Raw genomic sequence first — 16,642 nt, 5'->3', positions numbered from 1 at the left:
TAATTTTGCACAGAAGGTGTGTCCCTCAACATGCGTTCAACCCTTTTACCCAAACCTTTTTAGATTGGCACAGGAAGTGAACAAACTGTAAGTCAGATGACACAGTGGAAAGGACATCAGCAAGCCATGTGCTAGTGCCATGGGTAGACCAAAACTAAGTCCTCTCTTTTATTTTTCATATTTTTACAATCTTTTCAGTCTTAAAAGAGTGTGGCACTCTGACCCACTCAACCCTGTTACTGATATTATCAGAATAAAGCATATTAATTTCAAAGTTATCTTTCTTGCATTAGATATCCAAATGTGTCCTTGCCTTGAAAGTAGCATTACATGCTACATCTAGCAATACTTCCTGAGGTTAAAGCTCAAATTAGCATTGATTTTCAACCCTGTTACTTTCAACCCTGTTACTATAATTAGAGTAACAGGGGTAATTCTTCATTGGAAAAATATACATTTGATACCTTAGCTGGGCAAATCACTTTTTTGATGGTTTATTATCTGTTTTTCATAAATACATAAAAAAAAAAATTATAAAATAAAAGGTTCATTTTTCAAAAATGTTGGTGTCTAAATTGTCCTCCAATTCTGGAATGACCCTTAAAAAGCAAAGTCAGATTTGCTTTATGTAGACTGTATATAATGATGGAAATATGTGTATTAACTGGAATGCTGATAGCTAGATAAGAAGATGGATAATGGTATCACACCTAGCTGGGCCCATTTAAAGGAAAGCTAACCAGCTACGCTAAAAGGCTAATCTATAGCTAATGAGATCCACCAACAACCAGCAATTTTAAAGCTCACCAATATATATTTTGTTTCGTTAATAGAACCACTGGAAACAAGTTAAATTAAGATATAAAACATAAATGTTAAACTGAAAATGCTATAGTAAGACATTATGTTAGTCTTTGCTAGCTGTGTCCTGCTTTGTTAAAACAAGCTACGTCTCGTCCTGGTGATTAGCTTGGTTTTGATTCTATACTGAGGGTCACAGATTTTGATACCAATGTTGATGCAGTCTTTTGTGAGTAGCTAATCATATTGGGGAGAAAATGTGTCATGATTGGTTTTCCTCTGAAGATATTAGATGACCATGGCCTACCACCAAATAATAGGCCAAAAATGTGCATTTCTTTAAACTACTTTCTGTTCACTGTCCTTTCACATTCTTGTGAAACAAGCTTTTATTAAATACTAAATGTTTTTTGTTTGAATTCTATGATGTTTTGGTGTCCTTCCCCACAGAGAAGAGGTGTATTGTTCTTCTCTTCTAATCCGAATTTTTCTATCTTGATTTGTGCTGATTGCTGTAAGTATTCAAGTTGCCATTAAATTCACATTGTTTAATACTCACAGGCTTATGAACACATGAAGACAATATTCACAAGAGGATAATATTGAAATATCCTTTATCGTCTCTCCCAGTCATTTGAATCCCAAATCGTTGAAGGCTCTTTGTGGCCTTGAGGTCAGCCATGTGCTGGTCATCTGAAGACTTAAGGCTTACATGTCTGGACAAGCCAGAACATTTTACAACAAGAGAACTTCCCACTTTTTCTGAAACCACATTGTCTTCTTCTGCTTCTTCAAGCAGCTCCAATGTTCGCTCTGTGGTGAAAAAGGTCAAAAACAGTGTAGTGCAACGTGCTGATCGGGTCTCAACATTCTCTATTGAGGAACAAAGACCATGATGTCCAAGGCGGTTTCTTAAGGTCCTTCCAGGCCTGAGTTGAGCCACTTTTGGTAATGTTCCTGTTGTTAGATAATCCTGAAATGTACCTGCTTTTTTCCCATCAGGCATTGTCCGTATCGCAGCTATGACTCTAAGTCCAGTGAGGAACTCCTGACTGATATTGCCTGTGTTTCCTCTTCCTCTGGGTCTGTAGGGTTCAGTAGGGAGATGATCGTCTGTACTGTCAGTGTTCGCTCCCTGTGGGGAAAATGAGGGTAAGCTGAAATAACACGCAATGTGCTCAAGAACATATTTTGTGGTGAACACTCATGTCTAACACATTAAGAAGGGAAGTATTTCACTGTGGTTTCTTCCACTAATTATGCAACAAATAACAGTTTTCAACAAGTCATACCAGCAAGTATCATATATGATATTGAACTGTATGCAAATCAAAAAGTATCACACCACTTTAGGAAACAAGACACCTTTCCGTGCTATAAATCCCCCTTCTCTTTTAGATTGACTTTTGTCTTGCTCTGTTTCAGCACTTCACACTCTGGTGACTTTTCTAGATGTTCTTTAGAATGTGTGAAGAAGCGTTTATCAAGCAGTAATGGAATATTGTATGTGTGAGAGGAAAGTGACACATTTCTGTAATAGACATGGTTAAAACGATTATTTTCAGCAATAAAATAAGTTTATTTTGGTAGCATGATCTGAGAACTGTTTTTCCACAGTTATGTCATGTCATGTGACTTCGTGTGACAGTGATTACTGCATGAGTGGAAATTTAAATAAATATAGGTTTCCTCCATTATCTTTTTCCATAGTTGATTAACAACTACTGTAAACGAAATAAAGCAGCACCACTTTCTGACTTGAGTAATTTACTTGAGTACTCATCATCAGTAAAAGTTATATTTAGGATCACCAGATTGTAAAAACTCTATGGGGCTGATTTGTTTTTATTTATTGCCTTGTGTAATTGCATGATGAGTTATTAAGAAGGGATACCTCGTGAGAATGTATTGACTCAGCAAGGACTTACTTTTTTCTTTAAAATGTATACACTCTTTTTAAGGGTTGTAAATTCTGCCCACTTATGGATTTTAGGTTTAAAAGACACCATACAAGTCTCTATGTTGGACATACCGTGGTGTGTGTTGGGTGTGTGGCCAGTTGGCTCGCACCGTCCAGCCGAGGACCCTCTTCAAGTAGGAACAGCAGGGGAACGTGCGACCCACCTGCTCCATTAGTTCCTCTTTACGCAATCCATAAACAATCGGTGCCACACACTGCGCCAAGCTGAAAAAGGCGAAGATAACCACGGCTGCATGCTCTTTAGTCTCCTGATGAATGAGCTTCTGTTTGAACAACACCGTCAACACGAAGTTCACAAAGTTAGGAAGGATGTAAACAGCCAACTGGCTTCCATGCAGGGCGATCGTCCTGCACCCGGCCGCATTGCGCCGATTCAACACCCCCAATCTCCTTCCCTCTACTAGAATCCTCACGTAGCTGTACATTATTATTACCGTGCACACACCTATGAACAGCACCTTCTGCAGCTCGCCTTTTTTAAGCTGTTCCCTGTCACACACCCCATTATACTCGGTCTGGGAGTCCGGCTGGAGGAGCAGACTCAGGGGAATGACCAAAGCCACAATCCAGGTGAGCGCACCCAGCGTCCAGGGCCAGCGCCCCGCGGTGCAGGTGGAGCTGTAGCGCATGGGATGGCACACCGCGCAGTAGCGGTCCAAAGCCATCACCGTGAGCGTCAGGAGGATGTTGCAGGCGCTGCTGATCAACACGGTGATCATGGCCAAGCAGGCCGAGCGCACCGGCCGCGCGTGCAGGTGGATCTGGTAGTGGAAGACGCTGCTCATCCCCAGGTAGAGCAGCGCGGACACCAGCAGGTGGAACACCAGCACGAAGCGCGCATGACTCCGCAGACGCTCGACGCGAAGTATGGTCCAGTTGATGATGAGGTTGAAGAAGAGCAGCACCGAGAAAGACACGATGGACACGTATAAACGCACGCAGGTGTAGTCCGGCACATGTGTTGGGTCTGTGGTGTTGTTTGCAGGCATTATTCCTCAGCTCTGTTTGGTTGGATTCACAGAATGAGGAGGAGGAGGAGGAGGATGGAAGTGGAATTGATGGGAAGGAGAGTTTATCCCCCGCATGATCCTCTGACACTGCTGTCTCACTGACTACTGAGTTAAGACGATCCACCTCTCTCTCTCTCTCTCTCTCTCTCTCTCTCTCTCTCTCTCTCTCTCTCTCTCTCTCTAAAACTATAGGATTCCCATTATGATAATTGATCATGTTTACCTTTATATGCTGCTGAATAGCTTTTGAATTTAACCTATAATAATAATATATTATAGGCTACTTTATTAAATTATTATATTTTTGATTTAAATCTGATCCTTCAAGCCATCTAAAGCTATCAAATAAATAAGTAAAATAATAATATTTCCCACAGCGATGTAGAGTAGTGTACAAAGGGTAAGACAAGGCATAAGGGTCTTTCTGCACAATGCATTTCAAAGTATGGTAATATTCAAGTATCTCATTCTCAATAGTGTGCCTAAAGTAAGCCATGCAGCAGCAGGATGTCTGATGGCTGTTATAGTTTAAGAATATGCTGCCACCTTCTGCTGACAGCAGGAATAGCTGGCCAGTCAGAAGTGATGTCACTGCCTTATGGGTTGCATGTAAAATGAATGGGAATCTCAGGTGTGTAATTAAAAATAGCAAAGGTCTCACTTTTCCTGCTCCGACAGCTGCATCAAAGCTGAGGGAGACATCACAAAGAGTGTCCCTGCACACGGCACTGTCCAAATCAGGCAATAATTGAAATCACGGGCTGATTGTGAGACAATGGGCCGATGGGCACAGGCATGCCGTCGTTTTTGTGTCTCTTCATGGTATCTTTATATCTCTTGTAGTCATTTAGTGTCTCTTTGAATTAATTTAGCTCAAGGTAGGAGATCCCTTTATGCTTTGGGCTCCTGGTCTATGCCCTGCTGTGAAGTTATCCTTCCATATGTTTTCAGGATGTGCAAGGCCTTTAAAGTGGAGATGGATCACTTTTCAACTTCTTGGTTATAAAGTCATGGTGGAGCCTCTGCATGAGGATACACTTTGAACTGGTCACCTCTCTTTCTAAATCTCCTTGCTAGTCTGGTCTTGGTGCCTTTTCTTTTGGGCTCTGTTTCTTAAATCCTGGATCGTGCACATCCATATTCAGATACATGCAGAGGGTCTTTCACATCATCCTCAAGGGCCCTTATACAGTTACAGATCATACTGCATTTGTGGATGCCGTCGTAGGACATGAATTGTAAGCAAATGACCTTGCTGTTTGCTTGTTGAACTTTCCCCCCTATATATTGATAACCTTTTCCTATTCTTTCAGGAGCATATACAGTTTAAGCTTCATCTTCATGCAAACATGGCAGGCCCCCCCTTGGTGCTAGTGTCAGCCACAACTTTAAATGTTTTCCTACTTAATCTTTCCATTTGTCAAGCAATTCTTCTCCTCTGTGGTGAAACAAAGAACTGCTAACAGAGCACTTATATACTAATAAAGGACTGGCTTATCTAAAGCCAGTTGAGTAGCACTTGAAATGATTGGCTCTATGAAACCTGATGTACTTATATGATTCTGTTTTCCTCAAGGTTGTGTCTTCCTGGTCGAATGTACTTATTGTAAGTCGCTTTGGATAAAAGCGTCAGCTAAATGCAATGTAATAATGTAATGAAATATTCCCAGCCTCAGAGAGTTGCTTTTGGTTTAGACGTGAGTTTCAGTCCTATTGTTGTTTTGCCCTTTCACAATCCACACACCTGCAGGGGGTGTCATCTGCCCTCAGCTTCATATTTGTTTGTCAATATATGCAAAACACAATTGAAATATAGTTGCCATATCAGAGACTTGCAGAGGCAGAGTTAATGTCAGTATATTTCCACCTGAAATTATTGTGTAATTCCACCTTTCAAAGATCACCAGTAGATAATCTTAACATGATCTATGAATGCATAATATGTGCTGAAGGCTTAAATACTGAGCTTCATTAGGTATGGCTATTTGTCTACAAATGGTTACATAGGGCCAAATATCTGCACTATTGGCGCACCAACGATGGATAGGACTTAATACATTGAAGAAATGCTAAACATTATTCATAACCTTGAGAACGACTGAATGCAGGCAAACAAATCAAGGTTTGAATGTCAAAGTGCAATTTCCATTTCATGCAAAGTTGCCTAATGAATAATAAAAACAAGTATTTCCTGTTTTAAATCTTGCATTCAACCTATGGGCAAAGGTTTCCCTTTATGCTTCAAATCACGCCCTCTCCCTTAACTCTATGATCTAGAGTGACAATAAAAAACATACTAAGAAAGCCAAGTTATTTATTAACCAATAAACCAAGTAACAGAGTAATTTGGAGGCGATTTAATCTATTACATTTAATTCATAAGGTTTTAATTTATAAACACAATTAGATCGTATACATGTGTCCCTATTGTACCAAATGGAAAACTTGTGCTCATACTTTATATTTTTGACTATCTTTATTTGGCCTGTCTTTTAAAGCAGTTTTAAGTTAACTACACTAACCTTTCAAAGGTCTTCTGTTCTGATTCAAGTGCATTGTTTGTTTTTTCAGATACACGTTTGCAGCGTGTCTGTGATCGCATCATACAAACAGTCCTCTGTGTTTCTGAAAGAGAAACAAAGTGGCTTTATCCAATGTTCACACAGTTCTACATCCTGACACATCCTTCATCTATTCTACACTGTCTCAACTCACTGAAAGAGGACCAGAAACACACTAAAAATATTATAAAATGTGGAGACTTTGGGATATTTATCTCCCATTCTTTTACTTTTCGGGCATTTTACAGACCAAACATGTTGTTGATGTCACTGTTTACCAAACTACCACTTTTTCTGAAAAATGCATAGAATTATGCAATATATGTTAAATACATGGTTTGTACATGTAATTACTGGGGTTCCATTTCTTCTGATTACCTAATTTGGGCGTGCACATTTGCCGCGCAAACCTACCTCTTTAGGATTTGGAAAGGTTGGCATGTATGTGTGTGCGTGTGTGTGTGTGTGTGTGTGTGTGTGTGCGTGTGTGTGTGTGTGTGTGTGTGTGTGTGTGTGTGTAGTATTTACAGGGAAATAGAAACTTGCAGAGCCAACCGCTTTGCGATGCAGCGGGTTTTTTTATCACTCATTCTAAGCTTGGGTGCTGGATGGATCAATCTTTCTTTTGACTTTTCTACAGCTCAATAAACCAGTGATTAGGTAAGCAAACGTTTGTATAAAAGCCTTTTTGCAGTCTTTGGCTGATGCTGAGCCTGAGGCAATTTATAATAAATGTAAGATTAGGTATAATTTGACTTTCAGAGATTGGTTTAATTATATTGTAGCTAATGAACTTTACAGTTAATGCGTGGGAAAGGATTAAACATGTGTTGCTCAAAATGATAGATGGAGATGCCATGCTATGGGTTTTTCCTAATTTATTATGGCAAGCTTCCATGGCCACATTTACCATTAATGTATAAAACCCATGATACAACCCCATATATCTGCCAGCCTCTACTATGATATAATTGTGTGTCTTTTAGGAAGTGGACCAAGAGTCTCTTTAAATAAAGCTGATGATGATGATAGCAGTCAGGTTGTAATGAAAATGTTGGATTTAATCATTTTACACTGATATTTGGTTTTATTTCACTATTTAAAATCCAAAATTACTATTGCAAAAGAGCAATGGGTAACAATAACTCATATTCCCTGCATCATGGCAATTAAGATGAGTTATATTTTCACCATACATATTTAAAATGTCCCCTGATTTAGAATTTAAACGAATAAGCAACCTCTAATCAAAGCTACATTATGCAAAAGTCGTTTAAAAAAAAAAAAAAGACATTTAAAACTGAAGACTAATGCATTTGGTTAAGTAAAGTGGTGAATAATAAACATGTCTTCATAATGAAAATGGCTTTTTAAAAGCATTTATTTCCAAACTGTAGACTAATAATCTCAGCAAATGTCAGCAGCTAACTAGCTAGTGAAGCTACGACGTCCGAAATTAGCTCGAAAGTTAGCTAGCTAACTATCTGAAGCTCTGTGGGTTTCTTATTTCTTTATGATGATATAAAGTACGAGAAACAACCTACTAACTTCGTACTAAGCTGCCTTTATGACTTAGAATATACATTGTAGTGCTCAAAGGTGGTATCTTTATCTTATAACATCAAGCTAGTGCTGCACTTGACATGCTAGCCTAAAATGACAGTTAAGCTAGGTTTATGCTACACAGACACGAGAAACAAATAGCATAGCTATTTGTGGGAAAACTATCATCATTTGATGTAGCATTACAGAAGTCACATTTAAATTGTGTTCACAGGTAAGTTTTATTTGACTGTATTTCAGGATATAGGATTATAAAATGTGATATAATATGCATTGGTTGCACATTTGCGGCATAGATAAAGCTTTTTAGCGAGGTTACATATTTATTGAAAACTAACCCATTTAATTTAAAATACTTATGAATAAAGTTAAGTACTAGACCAACAAATCAATTCACTACAGCACCTTGAGGCAGAAATAGTGCACATTTTCTGCTTTCCTGTCAATGCTTAAGGTTGGAGTTAAGTTAATGTGTTTCCAAAGCATTGTGTCTTTACTTTGGCCAAATAAATGTCATGCAAAACAAATTAAGATGACTCATCATATCACAGGGGAATAAGTGTGAAGGTGCTGTGGCTTGTCCCAAGATGCACTGAAAATAGTCTGTAATAAGGATACCTTTAATACCAGCAACTGAATTACAGGTTTAATCAGCAACACTGCGGATGGTATTGTTTTAAGTAGTCTGCTAAATTCTTCCTGGCTTTACCAATGGATAGAAAGCCAGCAATTTCTGTTTAACTGTTTCTTTATTTTGTTCTATTTTTCAGACATGGCCGTCCAACAGCAGCCGACCCAGGTGGTGACGGTGATGCGCACAACCCAGGGCCCTGGGGCATGGAGCACCGACCTCTGTGACTGCTGCATGGATATGAGCAGCTGTAAGTCAACCCAACAAACCAAATATATTGCGCCCCAAATTCAAGATTTCAACACAAAACTGTGCTAGAAGAAACCCAAAATAATGTGTCTTGAGTCAGGGTTCACATCATTTCATTTTCCTTCTCTTTTGCCGTAAAGGTTGCTGTGGTTTGTGGTGCTTTCCCTGCATGCAGTGTCAGACTGCTGGAGATCATGGATGGTGCTGCTGCATGCCGCTGCTGGACTTCTGTTGTGTGGTGTCCTGCTTACTCCGCTCCTCCATCCGAGAGCGCCATGATATTCCGGTAAGAGCAAAATGGCACAATTGTCTAAGATGCAGTCACTACATTTTACAGCTCGGTTAAACAGATTGTCTGAGCTGCACTTTGCATGATTTGGCATTGCCGCTAGTATTAGTACTAGTTTAATGCAAAATGCAAATGTAAGTAGGGAAGTTCCAGTCTAGGAAGTGTCCTGTTAGAACACCTGTTGTTGTGATAGCCTTTGTGGTGCAGCTGCGAGGTGCAACACTGTTTGTGTTATATTGATGCCATTGTAAAGGGATACATAAAGATGTATTAATATAGTACCTTTCCAAACAAGAAAAGCATCAAACAAAATAAACATTATCAAAAAGAGAGGATAGAAGCAAACAAGAGCAACAAATAAAAACGCAACAAAAATATAAATCACAAGTAGATAATGTGAGATGAGTTTAACAAAGAGCTGAATTTGATAACATAATAAGGAATTCCAAAGTGTAATGACAAATGAATACCTACATATTTTAAGCAATTGGAATATCCAGTACACACTGTTTAGCAAACCAGCAATATCTGTTCAATAATTTAGAAATGTACTCATAAAGAGAAGTGTGTCAGAGGTAAGAGATTTTGTACTAAATACTGAATATTGAGGAGAGATTAACAATTATTATTTATTTATATTTAAATCTAATCATTATCATCATAGATATATTACATGGTGGACTGATACACTCAGTATGGTTGTTGGGAAAAACATCTGCATAGTCATTTGCAGAAGTATTTTGTGAGGCACATAATGTAATATAACCATAGCTCCGGTGTGTTCGGTGTGCTTTTCATTCAAGCCACCAAAACACTGAAGTACGACTGGTATTACATATTCAAATAACATTGTCCTGTTCAGCAGGATATATCAATGCTATGACAACACACACAAATTGTTTTCAATACAAACATAAGACATATGTTCAAATGGGAGGTAAGACAGCAGAGATCCCAAGGTGGAAGAGTTGATTGTAAAAAGCAACAGAGATTGTTGAAGACAAGTGAAGAAGATCAAAGTGTAGGCAGAATGGTGTGTGTGTAACAGGAAGGCCAAAGAAGAGATGCAAAGTTGTGATTAGCGAGGAAATGCAGCAGCCTGCAATACCGGATGTTTCAGAGCACAGGAAGAGATCAAAACAAATGATCTGGAGAACCTCAAGAAGTTTTGAGCTAACATGTTGGACGTAAATAATGTTATTTTAGGAACATATACAAAAAGGAGTCATTGTTATTACATAGAGACGAAAAAGTTTGTACACTCCCTGCAGACGGACTCAGTCAGGGAGTTGCTGAAGAATATAGTGAAGCATTAAGCAGTTCAAGAAAAAGAAAGGGAGGAGACCAAAGCAGAGCTAAATGAAAACAAATATTTAATTTACATTCACCAGTTGGACACAAAGATGACTCCAAATTGTTGGCTGTTTGAGTTTGTTCTTCTTGCCTCCAAGTTGTAATTATACTGCTCAACTTGCAACCTCAATTTATACTCGTAGTGTCATTAACCATCCAGGTAATAAAACATTTTGGCAGCAACTCTTCATTTTATTCCAGTATTCGAATAAGTTCAACAAATTGCCTGTTTCAATACGTCTCTGAACGCCATAGTTTTGACTGTTGGATTTATCCCGTCTCTTCCTCCTCCTGCAGGGCTCGTGCTGTGACGACTGCTGCAAGTTGATGTTTTGCTACCCGTGCGTCTGGTGCCAGATGCATCGTGAGGTGAAGATAAGGAACAACCGACCGACCAACAGCTCAGTGGTCACCACGCAGGTTTATAGATAGGACACAACCTGTTTTGTTTGTGGGCTAAGGGTTTGCCACATGTTCGACATATAGCCTGCTAGTTCTGCTTACAACTACTTTTATACACTGTGTTCACAATCACAATGAAGCTTTTAGCATTTAGCACTGAAGCTAGTAAACACAGTTTTAGTAGTGGTGTACTGTTTGTTATGCCTAGATTGTATACTTAAAGGGATAGTGGAAATCCACAAATTTTGGGTTTAACTTATGTATTTCTATTAAAAATAAGCATAATAAACCATTTTTTTTAATTTCATGCGCCTAGTTTCATTTTATTTTCAATTTTACTGCTCCCGACCACGCCCTCTCAATGAAACGAAATACTTCGGGAATCTTCGGGTGATGACGAAAACAAAGGAAGACGGGCACAAACATTGGACGAGGCACGAGTATTTTATTATGTTTTCTGGCTGATTTAATGCATCATTAGCCTGTACCATTGTGTACAACGCCATTTATTGCCTGTCAATTAGGCGACCGGAGGCCTCGTCATCCGATAATCCGGTACACAGTGTCGAATGTGTACACTACAGTCATCATATAGACATGATAGACTAACAGTACTGTGAGTACAGCCTACACTTGACAGGCAGCCTGGCTAGCCTAGGATTAGGACCATACTACGTTAAAAGACCGATTGGCTCTAGCTGTATATCATGCTAGTATACAATTCATTTAAATGTATTCATGTAATTAATGCCCATAAGGCTGTTACATATACAATAATAAATGTGACAAGATAATTTATGTGAACCTGACCCTGGTATGTTATGAAATGTACCCTACATGCAGTCATCCTCGGGCATAGCCATAGGCCTACAGTGCATGCATGCCAACTTTTGCAATATATAATATAGCGCCTAGCGTGAGCTATGCTTAGGGACCTACCAGTCAAGATTATTTGTGCGTAGGGGTGCATCATCTGGCGCCTGGTCCTGGTCATCCTCGCCATTGCCCATGCCGTGAACTAACTCCATCACCTCGGGCTCGAACAAATAAGGACGTTATGGTCCATCGTCTGGCTCAATATTCTCACCATCGTCGCTTACTGAACCGGATTCAGATTCAGTTCCTAAAACTACATTTTCGCAGGAAAGCCGAGAGGATGTTTCTGACTCGCTATCATCACTGGATACCTCGTACAATCCTTCTTCTTTGTCTGGTATATTTGCCCTTCCACGTTCATTCTGCATAGACGCCATGGTTTGTTATCGTTTCGTCTTCCTGAGTTTTCCTCACTTCCGGTTTGGCTGAATCGATCATTTCGTTTCTAAAAAAGTTCGGGGAAGCTGCAATAAAGTGCTTCTAACATGCGTAAGGCAATTATTATATTTTTTTAATCAGGTGTGATTGTTTTGGTACGTAATTATGCTTGTATATAAGTTAAAACAAAACTATTTGGGGTTCAATTTCCACTATCCCTTTAACTTGAGATTCACTTTTGAAGCAGGAGTTAGCATGTTAGCACGTTGGATGTTCTGATACTGTATAATGTGGTTCCTGTATGAGCTTCTATTCCATCTGGCCAATAAAATATTGCTATTTCAGTTAACAAACTACATCTAGCAACTTTTTTACCCCAACACAATCACATATTTTCTCAGCTAAGTAAAACTCCAGTTCCGTTTTTAAGATCATGTCTGGATCTGAAACGTTTTGACGGTTTCCCACTTCTCTTTTTTCTCATGAAGTGAGAGTATTTTGTCTTCCGTATTGTCCTGGTTTGACGCTTAGGTTCACTGCACAGGAGACGTTTAAGATTTTTTTGATCAAAACTGCCTACATTACTTTTGTTTTTACATGTAAGTGAGATTACCAGTTTTAGTTGGCACTCAGTGTTTGAGAGGAGATCACTTTAATAATGGATCAAATTGGCTGTTAAGTACAACATCTTTTTACCAGAGATGGTGCATGGTCTTTATACATCGCTGATAATGATGTGTGATGATCATTCGTTGTTTCATGATTACTTTTGAAATATGCCCAAAAGGTAGTTAGGTCTGCTTTTGCACAGAAATAGAATCAAAGCACCAGAAAGCATCAAACTTAATGCTAAAAGATTAAAAAAAACAAATAAAACTGACTAAAATGTGATATTTGTTAGCATTTGTTAGCATACAATTAAAAACAAATGGAGAGAAAAGATTCAAAAAAGATTAAACAGTATAAATCTGTCTTTTTTTAAGGAATTTCATTGAGTATCCTTCAAGAAAAGTATTAAAAATGACAAACAAAAAAATAATGTTTTGATTCTTTTCAGCACATAATACCAGATTCTACTTATCGTGTCCTGTTGTGAAAATTGTCCTCAGTTGCGTAAGGAAAACATCTGGCAGCAAATCTGGGTGTGTTCACATTCAGTATCTTTGAATGTGTTATAGTTTCCCAGTTAGTCTCTCCGTTTCCGGACAGCTCGTCTTTTCTGAAGGAGTGCTTATCACACACAGACTTTGGCCTTGATTAGGATATCTGCGTAACCAGGACCTTTGAGTTTCAGTTGTATTGAGGACGTGGCCTTGAGCTCAGCAAACTCCCCCTTTCTTCTCTCCCAGGATCCTGTGAAGTTTAGGTTTCATTTTTCTGGAGAAGTGTGGAGAAAAGTTGGGAGTCACAGACAGGGCAGGGGGAGGAGGAAAGGGCGTGTGTAGTGACAGGAATGCAGAGGAGAAGAAACACACCCTCCAGTAGTAGACGGTAAAGGTACTCACTGATGCTTGTCATATTCATGTTACCTGTTCTCAGAAATATAACAAAGTGGAACTGGATCAGGACGTATTTTGTGTATTTTGGTACACACGTTTCTTATTTACACAAGCTGTATAAATAGAAAAGTATTTCAAACGAGTCAAACATCAACTGAAATGGTGACGATATATTTTGTTTGTTTTTGCTGCCCCCCAGTGGCCATAAATATACTAAACTAAATCTTAAACCCATCACCAAAAATACAAACACAAAACTTGAACTAACACTTGACTGACAGATATTTAAATAAACACCAAACACACACAATCAAGTTACAGATGAAGCTTGTCAGGGAACATTTAGTAAAAAGGTGTATTTGTATTCATAATGGATGAAGCCCAAAATACATATTACACAAATATGTGAATAAATCTTAAATGTTTGTGGTCAGGAATAACATATTGGTTGGCTTAAACTGTAAATCAATGGTAAACAATCTTAACTTTACTGCAAAACGGTGAACATGAAGATATGAAACTACAAACCAGCAGCAAATGATCGCCACCAGTGTTTAAACACCCGAACAGGAAATATCAGAGTGGCTCAGTGGTGTGGTGGTGTTACATCTATCACGTCAGTCCAGTCAGAGAGAAAAGAAAGACAATGGACATATATGAACTCTCCAACAACACGTTCAAACCAGAGCTATTTAATAGAAGAGTTACGACACCGGAAGTCCAAAAACGGTTATCGTCACGTGGTTCATGTAGACGAGGGATCGTTCCCCGGAAGTTCATGGCGGGCAATGTGAATGCATCGATAACAGGAGATAGAACTACGATTTTTGGTAATTATTAGTGAATAAATGTTTTGATTTGCAATATTTATACAACAAATCGATATGTGTATGTATTTACATCAATATGTTTTCAAAAATAAAATCGAATTTGCTAATATTAAGTGATAATATTAGGATTAGTGTGAACAACTAGTTTACATGTTACTAACAGTGCCTTGGTTAAAGAGCCTGTTGCTGTTTATTTATAGCTTTGAATTCTTTCAAACCAATATTATCTTCTTAAACTTGTATGGTAGTCAGGAGCATCACTTTATAATGTTTATTGATACATTTAGAGGGAGGGGATCTAAAGTAATGCTTTAAAATTCAGATTGGATTCATTTCTACCATTTTCTTAAATTCATGGTAGTTTCAGTAATCCCCTGGTAATTGAGGACACAAGTTATCTAAATGACTAATGTTGTCTTTATGGCTTTCAGAAAGGACAGGAGACCGACAGGATATGATGATGTTAAATGTGTTGCTTTAGGAACATCCATTGCAAATACATGGAATTCAATAAACATAGAAGAGCATATCATGCAGTTTGTCGGTGCCTTTTCCTCCGTGTTGTCCTGGTTTGCTGTGCTGCCTCCTAGTCGCCACCATGGTTTGCTGTGCTGCCTCCTAGTCGCCACCATGGTTTGCTGTGCTGCCTGGGGATGCTCAAATCGCTCAGAGAAAGGAGTACGAATGTACGGCTTCCCCACTGACACAGAGCGGAGGAAAAAATGGCTGGCTCAAGTCAGCAGGAGCAATTTCACGACCAACAGCAACAAAATATGTGATTTATATACAAACACTGCATTTGCACTTTTTCACAAAACGAAAACCACACCATTGGGAGAGCTTAATGTTTTGTTTAATACAAAAAAACAGGGAAAGGCTTGAAAAACACAGAGTTGAGACTCAGGGTGCAGGATGAGGGTCTCAGTGCAGGTATTCAGGCTCCATTGAATCCCCCTCTGGTTCTTGTGCTGAGAGAGGGAGCAACAGACAGGAGAAAGGGTTATCCACACCTATATAGCACACCTATTGCCTTGGGGAGATAACGTGTTTACTTATATAAAACAGTAGTATTAAACGTACCTTGTGTTTTCACTCTCACTTAAGTCCCTCTCCCTTTGCCATCAATCCAGAATCAGCTGGGCTGCAACATTATACAGACGGGTAATAATCAACAGAATCACAAGGACACAATATGGCTCTGCTAAAAACACTCACTCTTACACGCACCAAAGTTATATTTATCTAATATTTAACTCCCTCCACCCCCGCATACAATCCCGTTTAGAAGCCCCTCTTCTCTAATTCAACATGTTGGACGAAATGACATTAAGAGAACGGAATTTACAATTAAAAGGCTGTTCAACGTGTGTTGCTAACTTGCTTCGGTATGCTAGCTTAATCTGTTATCTGTAAACGTTCCCTAAATCTACTAATTTAGGGATAATCCACTGACATCCTTTAATACACATGTTCATTTGAATCAGATGTACTGATAATATCCGCAATATACATCTTTAAACTTCTTCTTACCTTTAAAAGTCCGTCACGAACGGTGTATTATGCTGCAACTCCACAGCTCTGCCAGCCTTGGCGCTAACTTCCGGGGAACGATTGAGAGGCTCCACGATCCGCCATTGCTGTAAAAAAGTGGTCCATTGGAGTGAACGGAGATGTCGTAACTCTTCTATTAAATGGCTCTGGTTCAAACCATAGACTGTATATGGTTCAAACACTAGAATAAAAGCAGCAGCTGTGTTAACATCTGTTTACCTGTAGAGGGCAGTGTTGCACCATCAAAATATCACATAACATGTATTTTTCCTCTCTGTTAGTTCATAATAATATGATTTATAAAAGGGGCTGATAGTATATTTGTTCTTACTAGGGTTGAATGCTTAATTTTCACAGGTTAATTTTGTATACTGTGCTAGAAAACAACGTTTCATTTGCTTTTTATGAAGACACTGGAAAGGAACTTGATACTACTTATGGTTCATTTGTTAATAAGCTCCTGTTAGTAACCTATTAATGACTGGTTGTTACTCCACTCTCAGTTGTTACAATTCTAAATCAAGATGGCATTTTATTTAGCGTTATGTTTTACCTTTGTATCAACAGATATGTGTGTAAACTGTGTCACTTGAATGTGCTGTAATAATATAGCAACTAGGTACAGATAAAAACAATTAGTCATCATTTCAGTAACTAATCAAGGAACT

At 38.8% G+C, this 16,642-nt stretch overlaps 2 protein-coding genes and 1 long non-coding RNA gene across 3 annotated transcripts; 1 reads left to right on the top strand and 2 right to left on the bottom strand.

Annotated features, from left to right (window-relative positions):
* Positions 1-1,334: 1,334 nt before the first annotated feature.
* LOC117463912 (odorant receptor 131-2) lies at positions 1,335-3,941 on the bottom strand. The gene is given in 3 exon segments (XM_034106411.2): positions 1,335-1,824; positions 1,826-1,936; positions 2,834-3,941. Coding segments are annotated over 3 exon segments (1,074 nt in total). The 5' UTR covers positions 3,772-3,941; the 3' UTR covers positions 1,335-1,799.
* Positions 3,942-6,888: 2,947 nt separating this feature from the next.
* ponzr1 (plac8 onzin related protein 1) lies at positions 6,889-11,147 on the top strand. Its single transcript, XM_034106412.2, has 4 exons — positions 6,889-7,013; positions 8,687-8,797; positions 8,937-9,082; positions 10,736-11,147. The coding sequence occupies exons 2-4, from the start codon at positions 8,689-8,691 to the stop codon at positions 10,868-10,870; spliced, it is 390 nt and encodes a 129-aa protein (XP_033962303.1). The 5' UTR covers positions 6,889-7,013; positions 8,687-8,688; the 3' UTR covers positions 10,871-11,147.
* A 4,112-nt stretch (positions 11,148-15,259) lies between these two features.
* Positions 15,260-16,142, bottom strand: LOC139435736 (uncharacterized). The gene is made up of 3 exons (XR_011644947.1): positions 15,954-16,142; positions 15,504-15,564; positions 15,260-15,391 (listed from the first exon to the last, which is right to left on the bottom strand). It is a non-coding gene; the product is annotated as an uncharacterized lncRNA (long non-coding RNA).
* Positions 16,143-16,642: the final 500 nt, after the last annotated feature.

The sequence above is a fragment of the Pseudochaenichthys georgianus genome, chromosome 18, assembly GCF_902827115.2.
Source record: "Pseudochaenichthys georgianus chromosome 18, fPseGeo1.2, whole genome shotgun sequence".
In the NCBI taxonomy this organism is placed as follows: domain Eukaryota; kingdom Metazoa; phylum Chordata; class Actinopteri; order Perciformes; family Channichthyidae; genus Pseudochaenichthys; species Pseudochaenichthys georgianus.
The sequence above is the reverse complement of the archived record's forward strand: the minus strand, read 5'-3'. Positions and strand labels throughout refer to the sequence as shown.

What these genes read in the sequence shown, in the direction of transcription:
- ponzr1 (XM_034106412.2), top strand. Translation starts at nt 8,689, where the DNA reads ATGGCCGTCCAACAGCAGCCGACCCAGGTGGTGACGGTGATGCGCACA. An exon ending in CTGCATGGATATGAGCAGCT is followed by an intron (nt 8,798 to 8,936) that starts GTAAGTCAACCC and finishes TTTGCCGTAAAG; the next exon opens with GTTGCTGTGGTTTGTGGTGC. An exon ending in GAGAGCGCCATGATATTCCG is followed by an intron (nt 9,083 to 10,735) that starts GTAAGAGCAAAA and finishes CTCCTCCTGCAG; the next exon opens with GGCTCGTGCTGTGACGACTG.